Source organism: Bos taurus, chromosome 6 (genome assembly GCF_002263795.3).
Source record: "Bos taurus isolate L1 Dominette 01449 registration number 42190680 breed Hereford chromosome 6, ARS-UCD2.0, whole genome shotgun sequence".
Lineage (NCBI taxonomy): Eukaryota > Metazoa > Chordata > Mammalia > Artiodactyla > Bovidae > Bos > Bos taurus.
Genome location: NC_037333.1, coordinates 85,100,416 through 85,120,748, shown reverse-complemented (window position 1 = coordinate 85,120,748; position 20,333 = coordinate 85,100,416). Strand labels below are relative to the sequence as shown.

General features: G+C 37.1%; 1 protein-coding gene across 4 annotated transcripts in view; it reads left to right on the top strand.

Moving 5' to 3' along the window:
- Positions 1-20,333, top strand: part of UGT2A1 (UDP glucuronosyltransferase family 2 member A1 complex locus) — a 58,725-nt gene that overhangs the window by 21,355 nt on the left and 17,037 nt on the right. Inside the window, 1 exon segment of one of the 4 annotated variants that reach the window (NM_001098944.1) lies at positions 11,931-12,666. The exons of 2 other annotated variants lie outside the window; for them this stretch is intronic. In NM_001098944.1, the coding sequence (NP_001092414.1) occupies positions 11,943-12,666 (724 nt within the window). In that variant the 5' untranslated portion in view covers positions 11,931-11,942. 4 annotated transcript variants of the gene reach the window in all.

Here is a 20,333-nt window from a genome sequence, read left to right as displayed (position 1 = left end):
CTGCTTTTTATGGATAAATTATGACACTACTAAAAATACTTTTGAAGTGATACCTGATTTACTTTCCCTTCTTCATTCTCCATTTTTTCTTTGTCTTAGGAAGCTTTAAAAATCCCAGGATTAGACACTGGGAATTTGAATTTATATTCTTCTTTGCCTCTCACTATCTCTCCATCCTGAGGCTTCCCTGGGTGCTTGGGTCAGCATTGCCTCCAGCTTAATTGCTCAGGGATCTTTGGCAAGCCTCAGGGTTTCTCGCCTTACCAATTCTTTATGAAAATCAAACAAAATCAAACAAACTGTATAGGCCAGTTATGGTTTATTGTTTGTATTCTTTTTCTGATCTTCATGAGTCTTCCTCTCTTTCTTTTTCTATTCTATTCTTTCCTGAATGCTTTTTTTCTCTAGATCTGTTAGTAGTAGCAGGGATAGTAATTAACAGCAATTAAGTGATGTTACCAATGGTACTTTCTTACAAAGGTAATATGCAAGATACTATTCTTTTACTCTAAAAAGATTGAGGGCATGAGGAGAAGGGGGCAACAGAGGATGAGGTGGTTGGATGGCATCATTGACCCAATGGACATGAGTGTGAGCAAGCAAGGAGATAGTGAAGGATAGGGAAGCCAGGCATGCTGCAGTCCATAGGGTCGCAAACAGTCAGACATGACTGAACAACTGAACAATAGCAGCAATGCTATGTCAATTACGAAGGATTATATTGATGTTGAATATTATTTATAACAAACTACACAGAACTGTGCAATGACAATGCCCTGATTATACTATTATGGGACTATGTAAATAGCACATAGTCAATAAATATTTGTAGAAAATTAATGCCTCTGCGATATACAAAATCTCCCTTCTCAAATGGTATTGTGACAGATTATATAACATGTGTAAAGCCTTTGTGATACAAATTGTTCCCAACTTCTCATTTTCACAGGACAATAATCTAGCTGCAGAAGTATTTAAGAAATTGAATATTTTATTTCCTTAAATCCTTTATGCTCCTCATGTTACTCAATGTAGTTGGACAACAATAACTGCCTTGAATATTTTCAAGAAGAACTGGTAAAATCCAATTGTCCTCTGTTTGCAATTACATTCATCGAGTATTAGAGACACCTGTGAACTGTAACCCAATCCTGAAACAGATCAGTTTATATATTTGATATTATTTTCTTTGAACGCAAGAGGTTTCATAACGTCATGTGCTGCCAAGTGTCCATTTCAATGGCTGTTCTTCAGTTCTGTGAGAAAGGCTAGAAAAATAAAATGTAAAAAACAAACAAGCAATAACAAAACCCTTCAAATATCTATTTTGAAAGAGAGAGAAGTAAGTAAATAGGCTTCCCAGGTGGCTCAGATGGTAAAGAATCCGCCTGCAATGCATGAGACCTGGGTCTAATCCCTGGGTCAGGAAGATCCCCCCAGAGAAAGGAATTGGTTACCCACTCCAATATTCTTGCCTGCAGAATCCCATGGACAGAGGAGCCTGGTGGGCTATAGTCCTCGGTGTTGCAGAGTCAGACACTACTGAGCGACTATCTAATTGCATTGGTTAAAAGCTCTGCTTTATTTGTCAGTGAGGATATCTTTTATGAATGAAGTAAACTAAAATGATCATCAATTCAATTTTAAATATGCTTCTAACTCCAAATGGGACAGGCCTATCTGGGAATATAGGCCAATCATTTTTCATATTCAGCAGTGAATCTATTAATAAATCTTGTCCTGGCCAATTGTTCTGCAAGATATCTTCAAACTACACTGAGCCTGATTTCTCTTCCAACCTCAGAGAGATTTTCTGTACATGCAGCCCATAGGTAGTTCTCGAGTGGGCAGGACTAAGTACTCAGTTCAGTTCAGTTGCTCAGTCGTGTCCGACTCTGCGACCGCATGAATCGCAGCACATCGGGCCTCCCTGTCCATCACCAACACCCGGAGTTCACTCAAACTCATGTTCATCGAGTCGGTGATGCCATCCAGCCATCTCATCCTCTGTCGTCCGCTTCTCCTCCTGCCCCCAATCCCTCCCAGCATGAGTCTTTTCCAATGAGTCAACTCTTCTCATGACGTGGCCACAGAATTGGAGTTTCAGCTGTAGCATTATTCCTTCCAAAGAACACCCAGGACTGATATCCTTCAGAATGGACTGGTTGGATCTCCTTGCAGTCCAAGGGACTCTCAAGAGTCTTCTCCAACACCACAGTTCAAAAGCATCAATTCTTCTGCCCTCAGCTTTCTTCACAGTCCAACTCTCACATCCATACATGACTACTGGAAGAACCATAGCCTTAACTAGACGGACCTTTGTTGACAAAGTAATGTCTCTGCTTTTCAACATGCTATCTAGGTTGGTCATAACTTTCCTTCCAAGGAGTAAGTGTCTTTTAATTTCATGGCTGCAGTCACCGTCTGCAGTGATTTTGGAGCCCCCCAAAATAAAGTCTGACACTGTTTCCAGTGTTTCCTCATCTATTTCCCATGTAGTGATGGGACCAGATGCCATGATCTTAGTTTCCGAATGTTGAGCTTTAAGTCAACTTTTTCACTCTCTTTTTTCACTTTCATCAAGAGGCTTTTTAGTTCCTCTTCACTTTCTGCCATAAGGGTGGTGTCATCTGCATATCTGAGGCTATTGATATTTCTCCCGGCAATCTTGATTCCAGTTTGTGCTTCTTCTAGCCCAGTGTTTCTCACGATGTACTCTTCATATAAGTTAAATAAGCAGGGTGACAATATACAGCCTTGACATACTCCTTTTCCTATTTGGAACCAGTCTGTTGTTCCATGTCCAGTTCTAACCCTTGCTTACGAGCCTTTGCTATAGCCACAGGAAGGCCGAGGACTTGAATGTTGTAATGAAAATAGTTAAATTGATAAGGAAACTGAATGGTTTCATTTTGCCTGTGTCTTTTGGTTTCCTGGTCTGTCTCTATTTTTCCCAGCACTCTGCAGACAGAAGAGAGGAAAGACCAGTACTAATCTATGTACCATTCAGCCAGTATAGCCTGTGTTGACAAAAAGAAAAAAAAATGCCCAATGTGAGAGTTGCAAGTTAAGTTTCATTGGGGGCAATATGAGGACTGCAGCCTAGGAGACAGCCCCTCAGGTAGCTCTGAACAACTTTTCCAAAGAGGTAAGGGAGGAAGGTCCAGAGAAGGCGATGGCACCCCACTCCGGTACTCTTGCCTGGAAAATCCCATGGATGGAGGAGCCTGGTGGGCTACAGTCCATGGGGTCGCTAAGAGTTGGACACGACTGAGAGACTTCACTTTCACTTTTCACTTTCATGCATTGGAGAAGGAAATGGCAACCCACTCTAGTGTTCTTGCCTGGAGAATCCCAGGGACGGGGGAGCCTGGTGGGCTGCCGTCTATGGGGTCGCACAGAGTCAGACATGACTGAAGCGACTTAGCAGCAGCAGCAGCAAGGGAGGAAGGTCAGTATACATGTGATTTTGGTAAAGGGGGAGGAAGTGCAATCAAGCACATATTTTTTGTGAAAGTTTCTGCTGGTCTCATGAAGATTCTGCTAGTCATGAGAAGCAATTGTTACCACAAAGAAGGATTTTAGTACTTTTCTAGATATAAGGAGATACAAGAATTGGGCTTATAAAATCAACTCCTGTGCAAATCTAACTATCTGAGGACATGTCCTGCCAGTTTCCTGGAGCACAGAGCACCTCATTTCTATTCTCCACCTTGAACTCCTTCAGTAGGTGTTGGAGATCAGCAGCTTCAGCAGGATATTAATCCTTGTAGAGGTAGATGGCAAGCGTCCTTGACAAGTGCCAATTTGTGGCTGACACCTGCTTTTACCTGTAAGGACCATGTAGGCTCCACGTTGGTCCCTCTTTCCCTGCTGCTAAATTTTAGATGTATTCCTTATAGCTAACCCTATCTTTATCCAGACCATTAAAAAAAAAAAAACATAAAATAAATGAGCCTCATAACATTTCCCCTCCAGCACACTTACCTGAAACTGTACTAAATTACTCAGTACATTTTTTGCACTTGATTTCTGGCTGCCTTTTGAGGCCCGGTGTTTTTTTTTGTTGTTGTTGTTGTTTGTTTGTTTGTTTTTCTGTATCCTACTCCCATTCTAATCACCATTGCCAACATCTGCTCTTTTCCCTGGAAAATGTGGATCTCTGTTAATCTGCCCTCACATAGGCTTTTAATTCCTTCTCACATATGGCTTTCCTATGGTTAGTGCTGTGAGCTTTTTAAGATTCTGCGTAACCTTTCTTGCAAGTCAAACATAAGTCATAAATTGTACAGCTCATTCCAGTTTTGCAGTATAAACCCATGCAGCCAGAACCCAAACCAAGAAGCAAAACATTATTACACTCGTAATTCCCTAAACTTCCTCATTCCTGACTACACCCTACACCCATCTGAAGATAACAACTTTCTTGACTTCTAACACCACAGGTTAACTCTGACCAATTTTAAACTATATAAATGAACCGCACATTATAGCGCTTTTGTATTTTGCTCCTTTTATTTAACATCATGCTTTTTATATTTGTCCAAGTTGTCACCTGTAGATATGGGGTGTTTGTTCTCATAGCTATACAGAATCTTTGAATTAACGTAAATTTTACTTATCCATTCTACTGCCAGTGGTCATGTTGGCTGTCTTGGTTTTGGCTATGTTTGATAAACACTGCTACGAACATTCTTGTACATGTCTTTTGGTGAATACAAGTATGTTGTACTACAAGGTGTATATATAAGAAAGGAATTGCCAAGGCATAGGGTATGAATCTATTTAGCTTTAGAAAATACTGCTAATTTTCAAGTTCTTATACCAATTGTAATCTCATCAGCCATTTACTAGTATTCCAATTGTTCTCCATCTTCACTTAACTGGGCATTTCTTTTCGTTCTTTTACTTTAATTGTAACCATATGAAGTGCAGTGCTGTCTCATTATTATCTTTTATTAATAAATAATTTTCTTGTATCTGTTTAAAGTACATAAAGCACACAGTGATTTGCATATCAATTGTATATACCTTTGTGACCAACACATCAATCAATCTCTAAGATCCCTTTCTAACATAGCTGCTCTCCAGTCCTTTTCAGATACTTATCAGACTAAATAACTCCTACCACTTAGCTCATTCTTCTTATTCATTTCCACCTGTGGCCCTGTTTCTCCTTCTCCATTTTCAGTCATCCCCATGTAGTGGTTGGAAAGGCTTGTGTCATTTGACATTAGCACTCACAGTAAATGAGCAAGGGGTCTATGAAACAAAATAATGTTTGATTTCTGGCTCCACGATAAGGACCAAACACTCACAGCAGAGGAACTTGTGATCCCTACTTTCCCAAAATTGCATCACCCCTGTAGAGACCAAAGACCAAGCCTGTATGTGACTCAGGAGATGACAGACCCAGCAGAAGCACCCACTCTCCTGGAGCCTCAGGCAGCAATACCAGTGACACAGTGGTAGCAGGGCACCGAGGACTCCAAAGCAGTGACATGCCAGCACCAGCAAACACCTCTGACAGAGCTAGTGGAGGGTGGAAAGTGCCTACTCTCAAACAGAACTAGAGAGAGCGTGTGCAAGAAAAAAACAAAAACTTGTGCTATCTCGCCACCTACTGGAAAACAATAGAAGGGCAGCTAATTTCTAACCCATTGAATCTTTCCTGCTCCTGTTTAGTTGCTCAGTTGTTTACTGGTGTCAGACTCTTTGCGACCTCATGGACTACAGCTCCCCAGGCTCCTCTGTCTTTGGGATTCTCCAGGCAAGAATACTGGAGTGGGTTGCCTTGCCCTTCTCCAGGGGATCTTCCCAACCCAGGGATCAAACCCAGGTCTCCCACCCTGCAAGAGAATTCTTTGCCAGCTGAGCCACCAGGGAAGCCCAAAGAAGACTGGCGTGGGTAGCCTATCCCTTCTCCAAAGGATCTTCCCCAACCAGAGATCAAATGGGGGTCCCCTGCATTGCTGGTGGATTCTTTACCAGCCGAGAAAAGAAAGAAAACATTACCTAAAGAAGAAAGGCATTCACTACTTCAAATGTGCCAGCAGAGGAACAACTCAAGCTTCATGAAGATCTACAGTAACATTGCACCACAAAAAGAATATAAAAATTCTCCAAAAACCAAACAAAATCACAGAATATCATTATCTGACAGAGAATTCAAAATAACTATCATGAAGAAACCCAAAAAGTGACAAGAAAACTCAGGCAATTCATTGAGTTCAGGAACAAGATTAATGAATTAATTAACAGAAAGAATAATTTACCAGGGATATTTAAACTCTAAAAAGAATCAAGCAGAAAATCTAGAGCTGAAGAACTCAACTGGAGGTACAATGCTCCCTGATTCCAAGCTGTATTACAAACCTATAATAATTAAGACAGCATGGAATTGGCTGGAAAACATAAATCAATGAAACAGAATTGAGAGGCCAGAAATAAACCCACAAATATGTGGAGAATTATTTTATGACAAAGTAACAGGAACATACAATGGAGAAAAGATACTCTATTCAATAAATGGATACCAAAAAATTTTATAATTTAGAATTTTATTTTATTAAAAAATGAAAAATATTTTACACAGAAATTTATACTGCAATCATGAATTACAAGGTTTTATTGAATTATCCATAATGTTTTAGCATTTTTCTTATTGCTAATTCTAAAATTGTCAATATTATATATATGTGTGTTTCTAAGTTGACATTGATGTTGCTGATATTGTTGTTTAAAGCCTGAACTATATCTATCTATATACAGCTAAAACACAAGTAACAATAAACACGTCTAATATACTCATCTTTTTTTGATATAAATTTATTTATTTTAATTGGATACTAATTACTTTACAATATTGTATTGGTTTTGCCATACATCAACATGAATCCACCACAGGTGTACACGTGTTCCCCATCCTGAACCCCCCTCCCACCTCCCTCCCCATACCATCCCCTGGGTCATCCCAGTGCACCAGCCCGGAGCATCCTGTATCATGCATCAAACCTGGACTGGTGATTTGTTTCACATATGATATTATACATGTTTCAATGCCATTCTCCCAAATCATCCCACCCTCACCCTCTCCCACAGAGTCCTATACTCATTTTGATTTTTAAGTGCCATTCTCTAATAAAATGAACCAGCATTCTTTGAAGAAATGGTCAGTTCTAAGGTTGGGACAGTGAAAATAGTAGATGATCCTGAAACATTTTGTGGTTTCAAAAAGTAACAAGTAATTGAAAATAATGGGGCCATATCAAAAGGATGTAGAAACCAATGTATGAAAAAGTTTCCAATATCTGTGACAATTTGAACAATAAAATAAATAATGATTATAATTAAATGTATAAAAATACATTTTTGAGTTATAGCAATATAAGTATAAATAAGTGATTGAATAGTAGGAAATTATTTAAATTCTAATCAATAAATATAGAAGGAATCATTGATGTTTTAATTGACTGGGTTTTTAAGATCAATATTTTATATAATCATGATAAAATTATCAAAACTAGAAATTCTTATGAAAAATTATCAATTATCCTGCTGATATCCTTTTTTCTTTTCAGTATACAATCCAAGTTTCCTCCTTGCATGTACTTGTCCAGTCTCCCTACTCTTCAGTTTGTGACAGTTCCCACAGGCTGTCTTTGTTTTTCTAAAGAGCATTGGCTAGTTAATTTTTAGAATACCCCTCAAAGTTTTTCCTGGTATTTTCTTGGGATTAGGGAGAGATAATGTATTCGGGGTAAGAATACTATAGAAGTAACCGTGTGTCCTTCACAGTGAGATGCATCAGAGGTACATCATAGACAGTTTATTACTAGTGACCATATTTTGAGCACTTAGTTCCGAGTGCATCTGCCAGGATTCTCCCTATTTTCCCCTTTGTGATTAACAAGCATCTTGAAGGGAGATACTGTGAGACTGCAAATCATACTAATCATATGTTGGCACATATTTTTATAATCCTTTACAATAAAATTCCAATGAATAATTCAGAAGGAGTAATGGAAATAGAAAATCACTCTTAGAAAAATATAGTAATAATCCTGAAGGATATACAGAAATCTCTACTTAATTTATAATTGCTTATGTTTAAAATGACTGAAAATTTAAAGTAGTTGAAAGATTTGGATAAAAGAACAGAAATTTAGGGCTTAGTTGTGCAGTCTGGCTGCATGAAAAACGCACAAGCTCTAAAGAGTAAAGAAAGACTTGAAAGAGGAAGTCCTAAGTAGACAAAACCAATAACTAGATTCAAAGGCCTTAGTGTATTCTTCATGCATATTTAACACTCTATCAGTTTCCATTTTTTATTCAAAACTTAATTCTACATAACATCTTTTGATTTCTTTTTTGGGTCACTGTTTATTTGTACAGCTGTGCTTAATCTACCCTTCAATCTATTCATTAAGTTAAATCTGATTTATTGAATTCTTTTGTATATATATATATTTTATTTTATTTTTAACTTTACAATATTGTATTGGTTTTGCCATATATCAACATGAATCCGCCACAGGTATACACGTGTTCCCCATCCTGAACCCTCTTCCCTCCTCCCTCCCCGTACCATCCAATTCCAGAAATTCACTTTGTTTCTTTTGCAAATTTTCACAATTATTCTTTTTAGTCTCTTGTTTCTTACCAATATTTTCAGACTTCACTTTCATACCCTTAATTTTATTGTAAAAAATAATTTTATTTTTCATTTCATACAATAATATTTTAAATCGCCGAATTCATATTTCTGGCTTCTGCTGCTTTTGCTGGTTCTCAGTCCTGAAGCCTTGTTTTAACAGGGAGGTGCTTATTTACCTTCAAATTTTATCAGTGGGAGTGTTTGCAGTTAGGTTCAAAGTTTCTTCAAAGAGGCTTTTCTAGTTTGAACTGGAAATCCATATGAAGATTGACTGTTAAGAATTCTAAGAGATCTTTTTCATCTACACACCACCAAGTCAAAACTAGCAATTATCATTGCTGTAAACTTCTGTGTAAGTGAATTTGTTTGTAAAAGGGAGGCCATATCTCGAGAATCTAGCATTGCATGAACATACGCAGGGTGTAGGATCTTGGCAAGGCTTCAGACTTTCCTTCTCTCCACTCTTGGCACCTATGGTATGTTCTACAAAGAAACAAGACTGAACATCAGAATTCCTACCTTGACTTTGTTTAGGGATTCTGTCTGCTGACTTTTTACTTTCTTGAAAATCAGAAATGAATTTTAATGGGGAAATTTTATATTTTATCCAGAATTGTAAATGTTTCAGTTGGATATAAGTGAATATATGCCTATACTTTTAAATTTATGAAAATGAATCATTCTTCAAAATCTGAGCTCTATCTTAGTTTTCTCATATAATAAAATAACTTAGAGATATTTCTCTATTCAGGCAAGAATACTGGAGTGGGTTGCCATGCCTTCCTCCAGGGGATCTTCCCATCCCAGGGATCAAACCCAGGGATCGAGTCCAGGTCTCCTGGGTTGCATGCAGATTTTTTACCAGCTGAGCTACCAGGGAAGCCCAATAACATGTATATTGAGGTCAATTTCTAACCTGTACTATATATCTCTGCTCTCTCTTTGACTTCATTTAAACTTTTTTACAACATATGAACTTCATCACAGTGATTAGATACATTTATCAATCTTTGTTTAATCACTTAGGGGTTATTTATCCTGTATAAAATGACTTTTATCCTCTAAGATTATAACATTATTTGTTTTCTCTTAGTGAATTTATGCTTCTGTCGTAGCTTTCTATTTTCTGATTCTCTTTTGGATTATGCTTTTCACCAGTCATTAGCAGAGTTTATTGGAGAAGGCAATGGCACCCAACTTCAGTACTCTTGCCTGGAAAATCCCATGGATGGAGGAGCCTGGTAGGCTGCAGTCCATGGGATCGCTAAGAGTCGAACATGACTGAGTGACTTCACTTTCACTTTTCACTTTCATGCATTGGAGGAGGAAATGGCAACCCACTCCAGTGTTCTTGCCTGGAGAATCCCAGGGACGGCAGGACCTGGTGGGCTGCTGTCTCTGGGGTCGCACAGAGTCGGGCACGACTGAAGCGACTTAGCAGCAGCAGTGGCAGCAGCAGAGTTTATGCAAAGCCTAATTATGCAACACAACACAACTCTCAATCCTTGATCCTAGATTATTCTTTGCATCTTTAAGCAAACCTACTCTGTTGTTTTATTTTTTTTCCAAACATAAAAGCTCTCAAGGGACTTGAAATTTCAATGTCTCTTTCAAATTATTGAATATTATTTTGTAACTGAACATTTGGTATAACTATGTCACAATTATTAGAATACAGATACATTAACATTCTCTTTCACTTATAAGAAATACTTTTCAACCTACTAAGTAGACTCTTAAAGACTTAACGAACTTATAATTTCATCATTATCTTCCTCCACCAAGCAACCTCCTTCACGAGCTTCACCCTTCCTCATTTCATCTATACCTTCTATGATCCATCTCCCTCATATTTGTAGAAGTATAATGGAGACGTATTATCAGGCTAATTTACTTTCTGCAATAATCTATGAGATCATTTTGAATTAGAAATGTATCTTACTTGTTTCTTTATACCCTGTGCATAGTATAGAATCTCAGTATAAAATAAGTGCTAAAAGTTGCTTGTTGAAGGCATGAAATATCAAACATTTTGAAGAGAAATTGGAATTGGACTGAAATACAGATCGATGATGGGACACAAAATCTGTGCTCCTAAATATTTCCCCTCCCTTGAGATTCACATACATGTTCAGTCGTTAATGACACATGGCAAGTCAAAAAATTTTTCTGTAACTACCACTCCTTTAGTGTTTTGTGATTTTACTAGAGTTCTTATCACTCTGATTGCTCAGAGTATAAACCAAGCACTTCCTTATTAATGACTGAGCACCTCTCACTTCTCATCAGTCATGACTCTCCTTCTAGACCCTCTATTCACAAACCAATATTATATTCTCCCTGATAACTCGGATCAAATCCTGCTGTCTTAAAATTTAATTTTAACTGCTTACATATGCTTTTTTTCTTTGCAACTCAAATAATATTCAGATGCCAGTTTAGGTTTATTAAAGGACATATATGATCATTTTCTGTACCTGATCTGAAAATTTGAGTACACATCTTTTTATGAAGATTAAAACTGAACCCAGTGTATAGCATTTAAGGCTCTCCAAAGTGTCCTACTTTAACTAATATTTCCCTTTTCTGCAGTTTTGTGTTAGCCTCTGCTCCATATATACTGAACTAACAACTGTATACTTAAATGACCATGACTTACATATCATTCATCTTTTTATCCTTTTCTTCTATTCAACTTTAAAACCCTTCTCCTGTATTCTTTGCTTCTGAGTTCAGCTGAAATGTATCCTCTGTGTTGAAGCTTTGTCTGATTTTCTTCACATTAGAGTGACAGCATATTCTGAGAGCCTGAAATGCTGTATCTTTGTACAACATTAGTGTATTCATATTCCTCCTATATTAGGCAATGTGTGTGTTTTATCTACATGCTAGCATGTGACCAACATTATGACAAGACATACATTTTCGTGTTTCCCCAAATTATTAATCATCATGTTCCATGAGATGCACTATATTATTTGCTAGATATATTTAATGGGTTCTATCATATTTTAAAAATGTCAATAAAACATTATTTTTTTTCTATTTTAATCTATTTTTAAAACTCCTAGAAGGTTGCAATCATTTCCTCAAAAATATATAAATATTTCCTGTCTTCTCCTGAACAAATATCATGCCCAGTTAACAACTGGCAAAGTTCTCTGCATGTAAGTTACCTAACTCCAGAAATTAATTTTTAACTTGACTGATGTCTAAATTGCCACTTCAATTTTGTGCCCAACAAGCATTCAGCATTTGCAGAGCAGTGTGTGAGGGAGCTGCTATCATGATGTCCAAGAAATGGGTTTCAGCAATTCTATTGCTGCAGCTCTGCTATACTGGCTGTGGATTCTGTGAGAAGGTCCTGGTGTGGCCCTGTGACATGAGCCACTGGCTCAATCTAAAGGTTATTCTGGAGAAACTCATGGAAAGAGGCCATGAAGTGACTGTGTTGGTGTCTTCACAAAATTTTCTCATTGAGAACAACAAGCCTTCCACACTGAACTTCGAGATGTTCTCAGTGCCACAGGACAAAGAGACTGCTGAAGATAGTCTAAACGAATTTTTGAATCTATCTGTTAACGTCATGCCAACATTGTCACCCTGGCAATCAGCAAAGAAACTTCAAGATTTTTTCCTTCAAATAAGCGCAGATTTAAAGCTTGTCTGTGAGAGTGTTGTCTACAACCAGACAATCATGAAGAAACTCCAGGACACCAACTATAATGTTATGGTTATAGACCCTGTGATGCCCTGTGGTGAGCTGATTGCCGAGACTCTGGGAATCCCTTTTGTGTACACACTAAGACTCTCCTTGGGTAGCACAATGGAGAGATACTGTGGGCAAATTCCATCTCCACCTTCCTACGTGCCTGTTGTCATGGCAGCATTACCAGACAAAATGACCTTTCTGCAAAGGGTAAAAAACTTAATGTTTACAATTTTCTTTGACTTCTGGCTCCAACAATATGACTCTCAGCTTTGGGACCAGTTTTACAGTGAAGTATTAGGTAAGAGACTCTGCTTTTCATTCTAAAGTAATTATCAGAAGATGCTGAGGAGGTTTCAGAAAAGTCTAGAAAGAGGTAAGGAATATATTTTTAAAACTTACACTTTCACAAAAACTCCACAATTGATATCAAAGAACTGTGGTTTAATAACTAATTGGGGAAGGGAGGCAAGAAATTTCTTGCCATGGTTCCTCTTTCTTTACAGTCCTCTATTTATTAGGATACTTCAATACTTAAAAGATTGTTACCAAAACAAAATGAAATATAAAACATGCTAATATATGTCAATCCGATGGAATGTGTATTTTTGTCAGATGCAGGATATCACAAATAAGTCTAATACACTGAGTTTTCATAGAGAAGATGTTTGATTTCTTACTGGTTAAGTGAGTGTAATGTTTGTTAAAAGAGGAAGATAGTCTTCTTGCCTGATTTTAGTAATAGTCTGGAACCTGAGCCATATTAATGGTGGTATTAAATTTGGTATATAACGTATTTTGTCTGAATTTTGCTCTACAAATTTTGAAAATCATGGAATATTAGATTTAAAATTTAAACGATCCTCCTTTTGGACCAGAGTACCAGGTATTCCTATCTCTCATAAATTTGGGATGAAACTTCAAAAAGTCCTATGAGAACTGCTTCATCATAATGGGTCATACTGAGACGTTTCCTAGTATGCTTTATACTTTTGGAGGAGTATAATATATAAAACTGAAAAATTAAGCAGAGACTTGAAAGAGTTTATAACTCAAGATGCTAAGAACAGTATATTTTTCACTTTACTGGTTATGTACATTCTATTTTTAATCACCTGCCTTTTCTAATAAAAAATGGTTTTGCTTTGCAATTTTCAAATGTCTAGCTCTTATCTGATTGCATCACTGAAGCTGGCTTTCACTCCAAATACTGTTTTGTTTTGTTTTTAATTGAAGTATAGTTGATTTTAAATGCAATAATTTCTGCTGTATAACATAGTGATTGAGTTATACATATACATATACAGTTCAGTTCAGTTGCTCAGTTGTGTCTGACTCTGTGACCCCATGGACTGCAGTACGCCAGGTTTCCCTGTCCATAACCAACTCCCAGAGCCTGCTCAAACCTATGTCCATCTAGCTGGCAATGGCATCCCAGCATCTCATTTTCTGTCGTCCCCTTCTCCTCCTACTTTCAATCTTTCCCATATTCAGGGTCTTTTCCAATAGGTCAGTTCTTCACATCAGGTGGCCAAAGTATTGAAGCTTCAGCCTCAGCATCAGTCCTGGTTTGATTTCCTTGCTGTTCATGAGACTCTCAAGAGTCCTCTCCAACACCAAATTTCTCCAAATTTCAAGGCTTCAGTCACCATCTGCAGTGACTTTCGAACCCAAGAAAATAAAGTCTGTCACTGTGTCCATGGTTTCCCCATCTATTTGCCATGAAGTGATGGAACCAGATGTCATGATTTTCGTTTTTTGAATGTTTTTCACTATCCTCTTTCACTTTCATCAAGAGGCTCTATAATTCCTCTTCACTTTCTGCCATAAGGGTGGTATCATCTGCATATCTGAGGTTATTGATATTTATCCTGGCAGTCTTGATTCCAGCTTGTGCTTCATCCAGCCAGGCATTTCACATGATGTACTCTGCATAGAAATTAAATAAACAGGGTGACAATATACAGACTGACATACTCCTTTCCCAATTTGGATCCAGTCCATTGTTCCATGTCCGGTTCTAACTGTTGCTTCTTGACAGTGATAATCTCTAGTTGCTTCCATGTTGCTGCAAATGAAATTACTTCATTTTCTTCTATGACTGAGTAGCATTCTGTTGTATATATGTGTTATATCTTCTTGATCTATTCATCTGTTGATGGGCATTTAGGCTGTTTCCATGTTTTGACCAATGTGAATATTGCTGCTGAGAACATAGGGGTGCATGTATCTTTTTGAATTATAGTTTTTTTCCATATGTCCATGGATAGGATTGTTGAATCCTATGGTAATTTTAATTTTACATTTTAGAGGAAATTTCCTACTGTTTTTCATAGTGACTGTATCAACTTACATTCCTACCAACAGGGTAGGAGTGTACTCATTTCCCCACACTCTCCCCAGCATTTATTATAACTCCAAATACAATTTGAGAGTCATGAAGAAACATGAACTAACAAAGATCATATTGGGTATTAGAAATATTAACTAATTTAACTTCCTTAATGCAGTAGTTTGCTAGGGTTGTTATAACTAAATTTAAAAGATTGGGTGACATTAAAAACATAAATTTATTGTCTCTCAGTTTGGCAAGCTGGAAGTCCAAGACCAAAGCTTTGTCAGGGCTGGTTTTCCTTAAGGCCTGTCTGAACGGCTTGTGGATGCCCACTGTCTTGCTTTGTCCTCTCATGGTTTTCCTCTATATATGCACATCCTGCGTGCGTGCTAAGTCTCTTCAGTCGTGTCCTACTTTTTGCAATCTTATGGACTGTAGCTCATCAGGCTCCTTTGCCCATGAGATTCTCCAGGCAAGAATACTGAAGTGGGTTGCCGTGTCCTCCTCCAGGGGACCTTTCTGATCAGATTGAACTTGCGTCTCATGTCTCCTGCACTGGCAGGCAGGTTCTTTTCCGCTAGTGCCATTTGAGAAACCCATATGTATATCCTAGTGTCTCTTGTTCTTCTTATAAGGTCATCTGTCATATTGGATTAAGACCCACTTTTATGATGTCATTTATATTAATTACCTTTAAAAGATCTACCTTCAAATACTGTTAGACTTCAGTGTTTTAATAAAAGAGGAACACAGTTCAGTCCATAACACTGATTTTTATAGACACATTGTTTCACGGAACTAAGATTAAAAAAAAAAAAAAACACTTTAAAAATCCTTAGCTTTACACATGACTGAATTTACACTGTGTTGATTTAACAATAAATAACATAGCAACCAATAAACATTCCTGGGTGCTTCCCTGGTTGCTCAGTAGTAAAGAATCCACCAGCAATGCAGGAGACACGAGAGACTTGGGTTTGATCCCTGGGTCAGGAAGATCTCCTGGAGGAAGGCATGGCAACCCGCTCCAGTGTTCTTACCTGGGAAATCCCAAGGACAGAGGACCCTGGTGGGCTACAGTCCATAGAATTACAGAGTTGAATAGGACTGAAGTGATTGAGCAGGCACACACAAGTGCTTTCTTGGTGTAGGCAAAGTGTTAGGCTCTATGGATTTGAGATAAATAAGATCTGTGCCTTGGCCTCAATTCTTCTCTCAGAAACAAATGCAAAACACAGAACTAGAAATATATTCTGATAACTAGAGATGCTGTCCTAGTTCCAACTGATAACTTTATGAGAAATTTGTTGTATTATGCATAAATATAGGAAAGGTAAAGGATTCTGAATGGATACATGTTATACAAAATATGTAGTCCTTAGGATCAGTGGCCAATTTTTAACTTTACCACCTAACAGGTTTCTCGTTTACTGTAAGTACTGTCATCGATTTTCATTGCTGTACTCTTTCATCTTCTTTATTGAGCGATTCTGAAGACATTATGAGTATAATTTCATTCTTGATGTAGTGAAAAAAATAGCTAGTACAAATTGCTAAAAATTTGAATGGAACAAAAGTATATACATAATGAATGATATTTGGCTTTATGTTTTTCCTATATAAGCACTCTTGTCTTTTGTCTTTACATTAAGATATTGTCTAAGTATTAAACATAAATTTATGTGTGTGGGTGTGTATGTGTGTGTATGTATGTATGTGTGCGTGTGTATATATATATATATATAAATATATATACCAGCTATATAAAAGTGTATATATATATACCACCAGCTTCCTTGGTGGCTCAGATGGTCAAGAATCTGCCTGCAATGCAGGAGACCTGGGTTTGATCCCTTGTTTGGGAAGATCCCTTGCAGAAGGAAATGGCTACCCACTTCAGTATTCTCGTCCAGAGAATTCCATTGACAGAGGAGCCTGGAGAGCTACGGTCCATGGGGTCGCAAAGAGTCGGATACAACTGAGCGACTAACACTTGCCTTGCGTATATATCAGATCAGATCAGATCAGATCAGTCGCTCAGTCATGTCCGACTCTTTGCAACCCCATGAATCGCAGCACGCTATATATATATATATATTTTTATCAGTTGGAACAGTGATATTCATCTTTACCTATTTTCACTTAGTATAGATTTGACATCTTTCCCCACAACATATTAAAACCTACATTATTTTATTCATACAAATGTATGTAACAAATTATTTAATTTGTCTAGTGTGAAAGCTATGCTTAGATTGTTCCAGCTCTGTTGTTACTAAAAAAAAAAAAAAAAAGTATTTCCTTATAGTTTGTACCTACATCTCTGCTACAATGACCTCTAAAATTTTTGAATGATTTAGCTCTTATCCTCAGATCTTTTCTTAGGTAGCCAGCAATTATTCCATTTTTTTTTGGACTCTTTATCCTATTGATCTCTAACTGGTCTGGCACTTTAGGAAATCTAAATCCTTAACTTTCTGTGATGTGCATTACAAACATCTTTTCAAGTCTCTCAGTTGACTTAGAAATTTATCAATGTAGATCAATTGATATAAAAATTTTATATATTTTTAAATATTATACATGTAATTTCATATTTTAGAAAATACCAATTAAAAGTGAAGAGATGTAAGTATACAGTTGATAGAAATAATAAAATAAACTTCTGTATGCCTTATAAAGTAAGTTAAGAAATAGATCGTTGAAAGGTTGTTGTTGAATCACACGAATACACTGGGATTCTTGGCCCGCGGAGGAGAAGAATTCAATCCGGGGCCAGAGACGAGGCTTGATTGCTCAGAGCTTTTGGGTAATAAAGTTTTATTAAAGTATAAAGGAGATAGAGGAAGCTTCTGACATAGGCATCAGAAGGGAGCAGAGAGAGTACCCTCTTGCTAGTGTTAACAATGAAGTTACATACTCTCCAATGAATCCAAAGAATGTCTGGAGGTTGTAAAGACCTCACCAGACCTACTCCCATAATTTACATTTTAAGATAACAGAAGGTTTAATCCAGAGACTGTCCTTAGGCAAGATATATTATTGTTATATAATCCTAAGGAATGTGGAGAAAGAATAAAAGTTTGTCCTTTCTTCCTCCTTGAGAATTCCAGACCCCTCTCTCCTTGGGGACCCCTAGACTCCTTATCAACCTGCCTAGGAACTGACTGTCTCATCGTTACAGGTCTTAGAAATGCTCTTCTGTCATTAGAAACCACAAGCCTGACTTTGGTGAACATTTTCTTGGAAATTTCACATCTATCATTATATATGATTTCTTTAACACTCTGCAATTTAATTTTTTAATATTATACATACAAGCAAAGAAGTGTTGTTTATGCAGAATAGTTTTAACGATAAAATCATGTGTTTTCTTTTGTTTAAGTTCTGTATTCTGTTGTATACCTGATGTTTTGTGTATTGACAACTAGCTACTTGGGCTTCCCAGTGGCACTAGTGGTAAAGAACCTGTCTGCCAAGCAGGAGACATAGGAGACTTTTGATCCTTGGGTTGGAGAGATCAGCAACTGACTCCAGTTTTCTTGCCTGGAGGATCCCATGGACAGAGGAGCCTGGTGGCTATAGTCCATAGGTTTGCAGAGTTAGACATAACTGAAGACACTTAGCAGGCACACAACTAACTATTTATATTTTATTATATAATACTGCTACTATGAACATTCTTGTGTATGCCCTCTGTTGTAGAAGAGCAAACATGCCAACAGGATATAAACCATATATCTATGTTTAAATCTTTATCTATATTTTCCTCTACTGGTTAATTTCAGACTTTTGTCAAAAAATTATACTTTAACCAAGGCTATATAAATTTTTACCTTAACCAACACATTGTTTTATTCCTCATTATACCACATCTTTAGGCAGCATATTATCGAATGAGTTTTATTAATCAACGAGGAATAAATGACATACCATAAAATTCACACATGTGCAACGATATTGATTATGTTTACAAAGTCCAGCAACTGTCACCATGTTGTAATTTTATAATTCCCCCAAAGAAATGATTTTTCTGAGCTTTGTCAAAGTGATAGATCTGAAATACTATCTTAGGTTTCATTTAGATTTCCTTCATTATTACTGGCTTGAGTAACTTTTAATACTTTATGGGCTATTTTCGTTTCTGTCCCATGAATATCCTTCTCCTGTTGTTCGTCCATTTTTTTTCTAAAGGGTTTCTTGTGTCTTCATTATTGTTTCAATAAATTCTTTTTATATTCTAGGTAAGCCTTTGTTAGTTTCATGTACTGTAGAGACTTTGGTAGTTTATCATGTGCTTCTCATTCTCTTAAATATCGCATGAAGAACTTTGGGTTTTAAACCTAATGAAGTAAAATAATTAGCCATTTCCTTTTTTAAACACTTGAGGAAATCCTTTCTTACTCTAAAAGCATAAAGATTTCCTTTTATATTGTCCTCAAAGAAATCATGATTTTGCTTTTGAAGATTTTAATCTACTTAGTAATTTATTTTTCTGTATTTTGTATGTTGGGCTCAATTTCTCTTCTTTATACCTTTCTTCCTTTGCTCTTCCTTCTTCCTCATTCTCCCCTGTCTCCTTCCTTCTCTACCCCTCTTCTCTCTTTTTTCTTCCTACTATTGCCCAGGGATACAGAGGTGTACCATTATAATTTATTTAAAGCTTTTTCTTTTTCCTACTTATCTGCAATGCTTCCTGTATCATTAAGCATTTTCACTACTTAAGTGGTTTTTCTTTGATTCATTATTATCTTTGCTTTTTTCTATATTTGTTCTTGTTTCTAGCTTTATTAAGACATAACTGGACTTTTCTGGGGGTCCTGTGATTAAACTCTATGCTTCCACTGCAGGGGTATGGGTTCCTTCTCTGGTTGATGAATTCAGTTCCCACCTGATATATGGCATGCCCCCCACCCCGCCAAAAAAAAAAAAAAGAGAGAGAGAGGTAATTGACATATAACATTGTGAAAGTTTAAAGTGCACAGCATGATAACTTGCTATACAGAGAAGTGTAGAAAATTTTTCACCATAATAATAACCTCACATATTTACTTATTTTTGTGGTAAGAACATTTAATATCTACTCTCTTAGGAAGTTTTGAGTATATGATATTGTATTGTTAACCATACTATTAGTCACCATGCTGAATATTAGATCCCAAGAACTTATTCACCTCATAACTGAAAGTTTGTACCCTTTGATCAACATCTCCCTAAATTCCCCCATCCCTAACTGTCCCTGACAACCACCAATGTCCTCTCCTCTTTAAGGAGGTGCCTTTTTTTTTTTAAGACTTCACATTTCAATGAAATCATACATTATTTGTTTTTCTCTGTCTGACATATTTCACTTAGCATAAGTTTCATTCATTTTGCCACAAATGGCAACATTTCACTCTTTTTCATTGCTGAATAATATTCCATTGTATGTACATACCACATTCTCTGTATCTACCTATCCAAAAGTAGACTTATGAACTGTAGCTAGAAGGGGCTGGAACTGAGTGTGGGGCACTTTCAGGATCTCTGAGAGCACAGACAGAAGTGTCTCCTACTGGATCCCTGAGCAGCAGGTCTGCAAATGGACTGTAGCTGTGATGGGGTTGCAGCTAAGTAGGGAACCCTTCAGCATC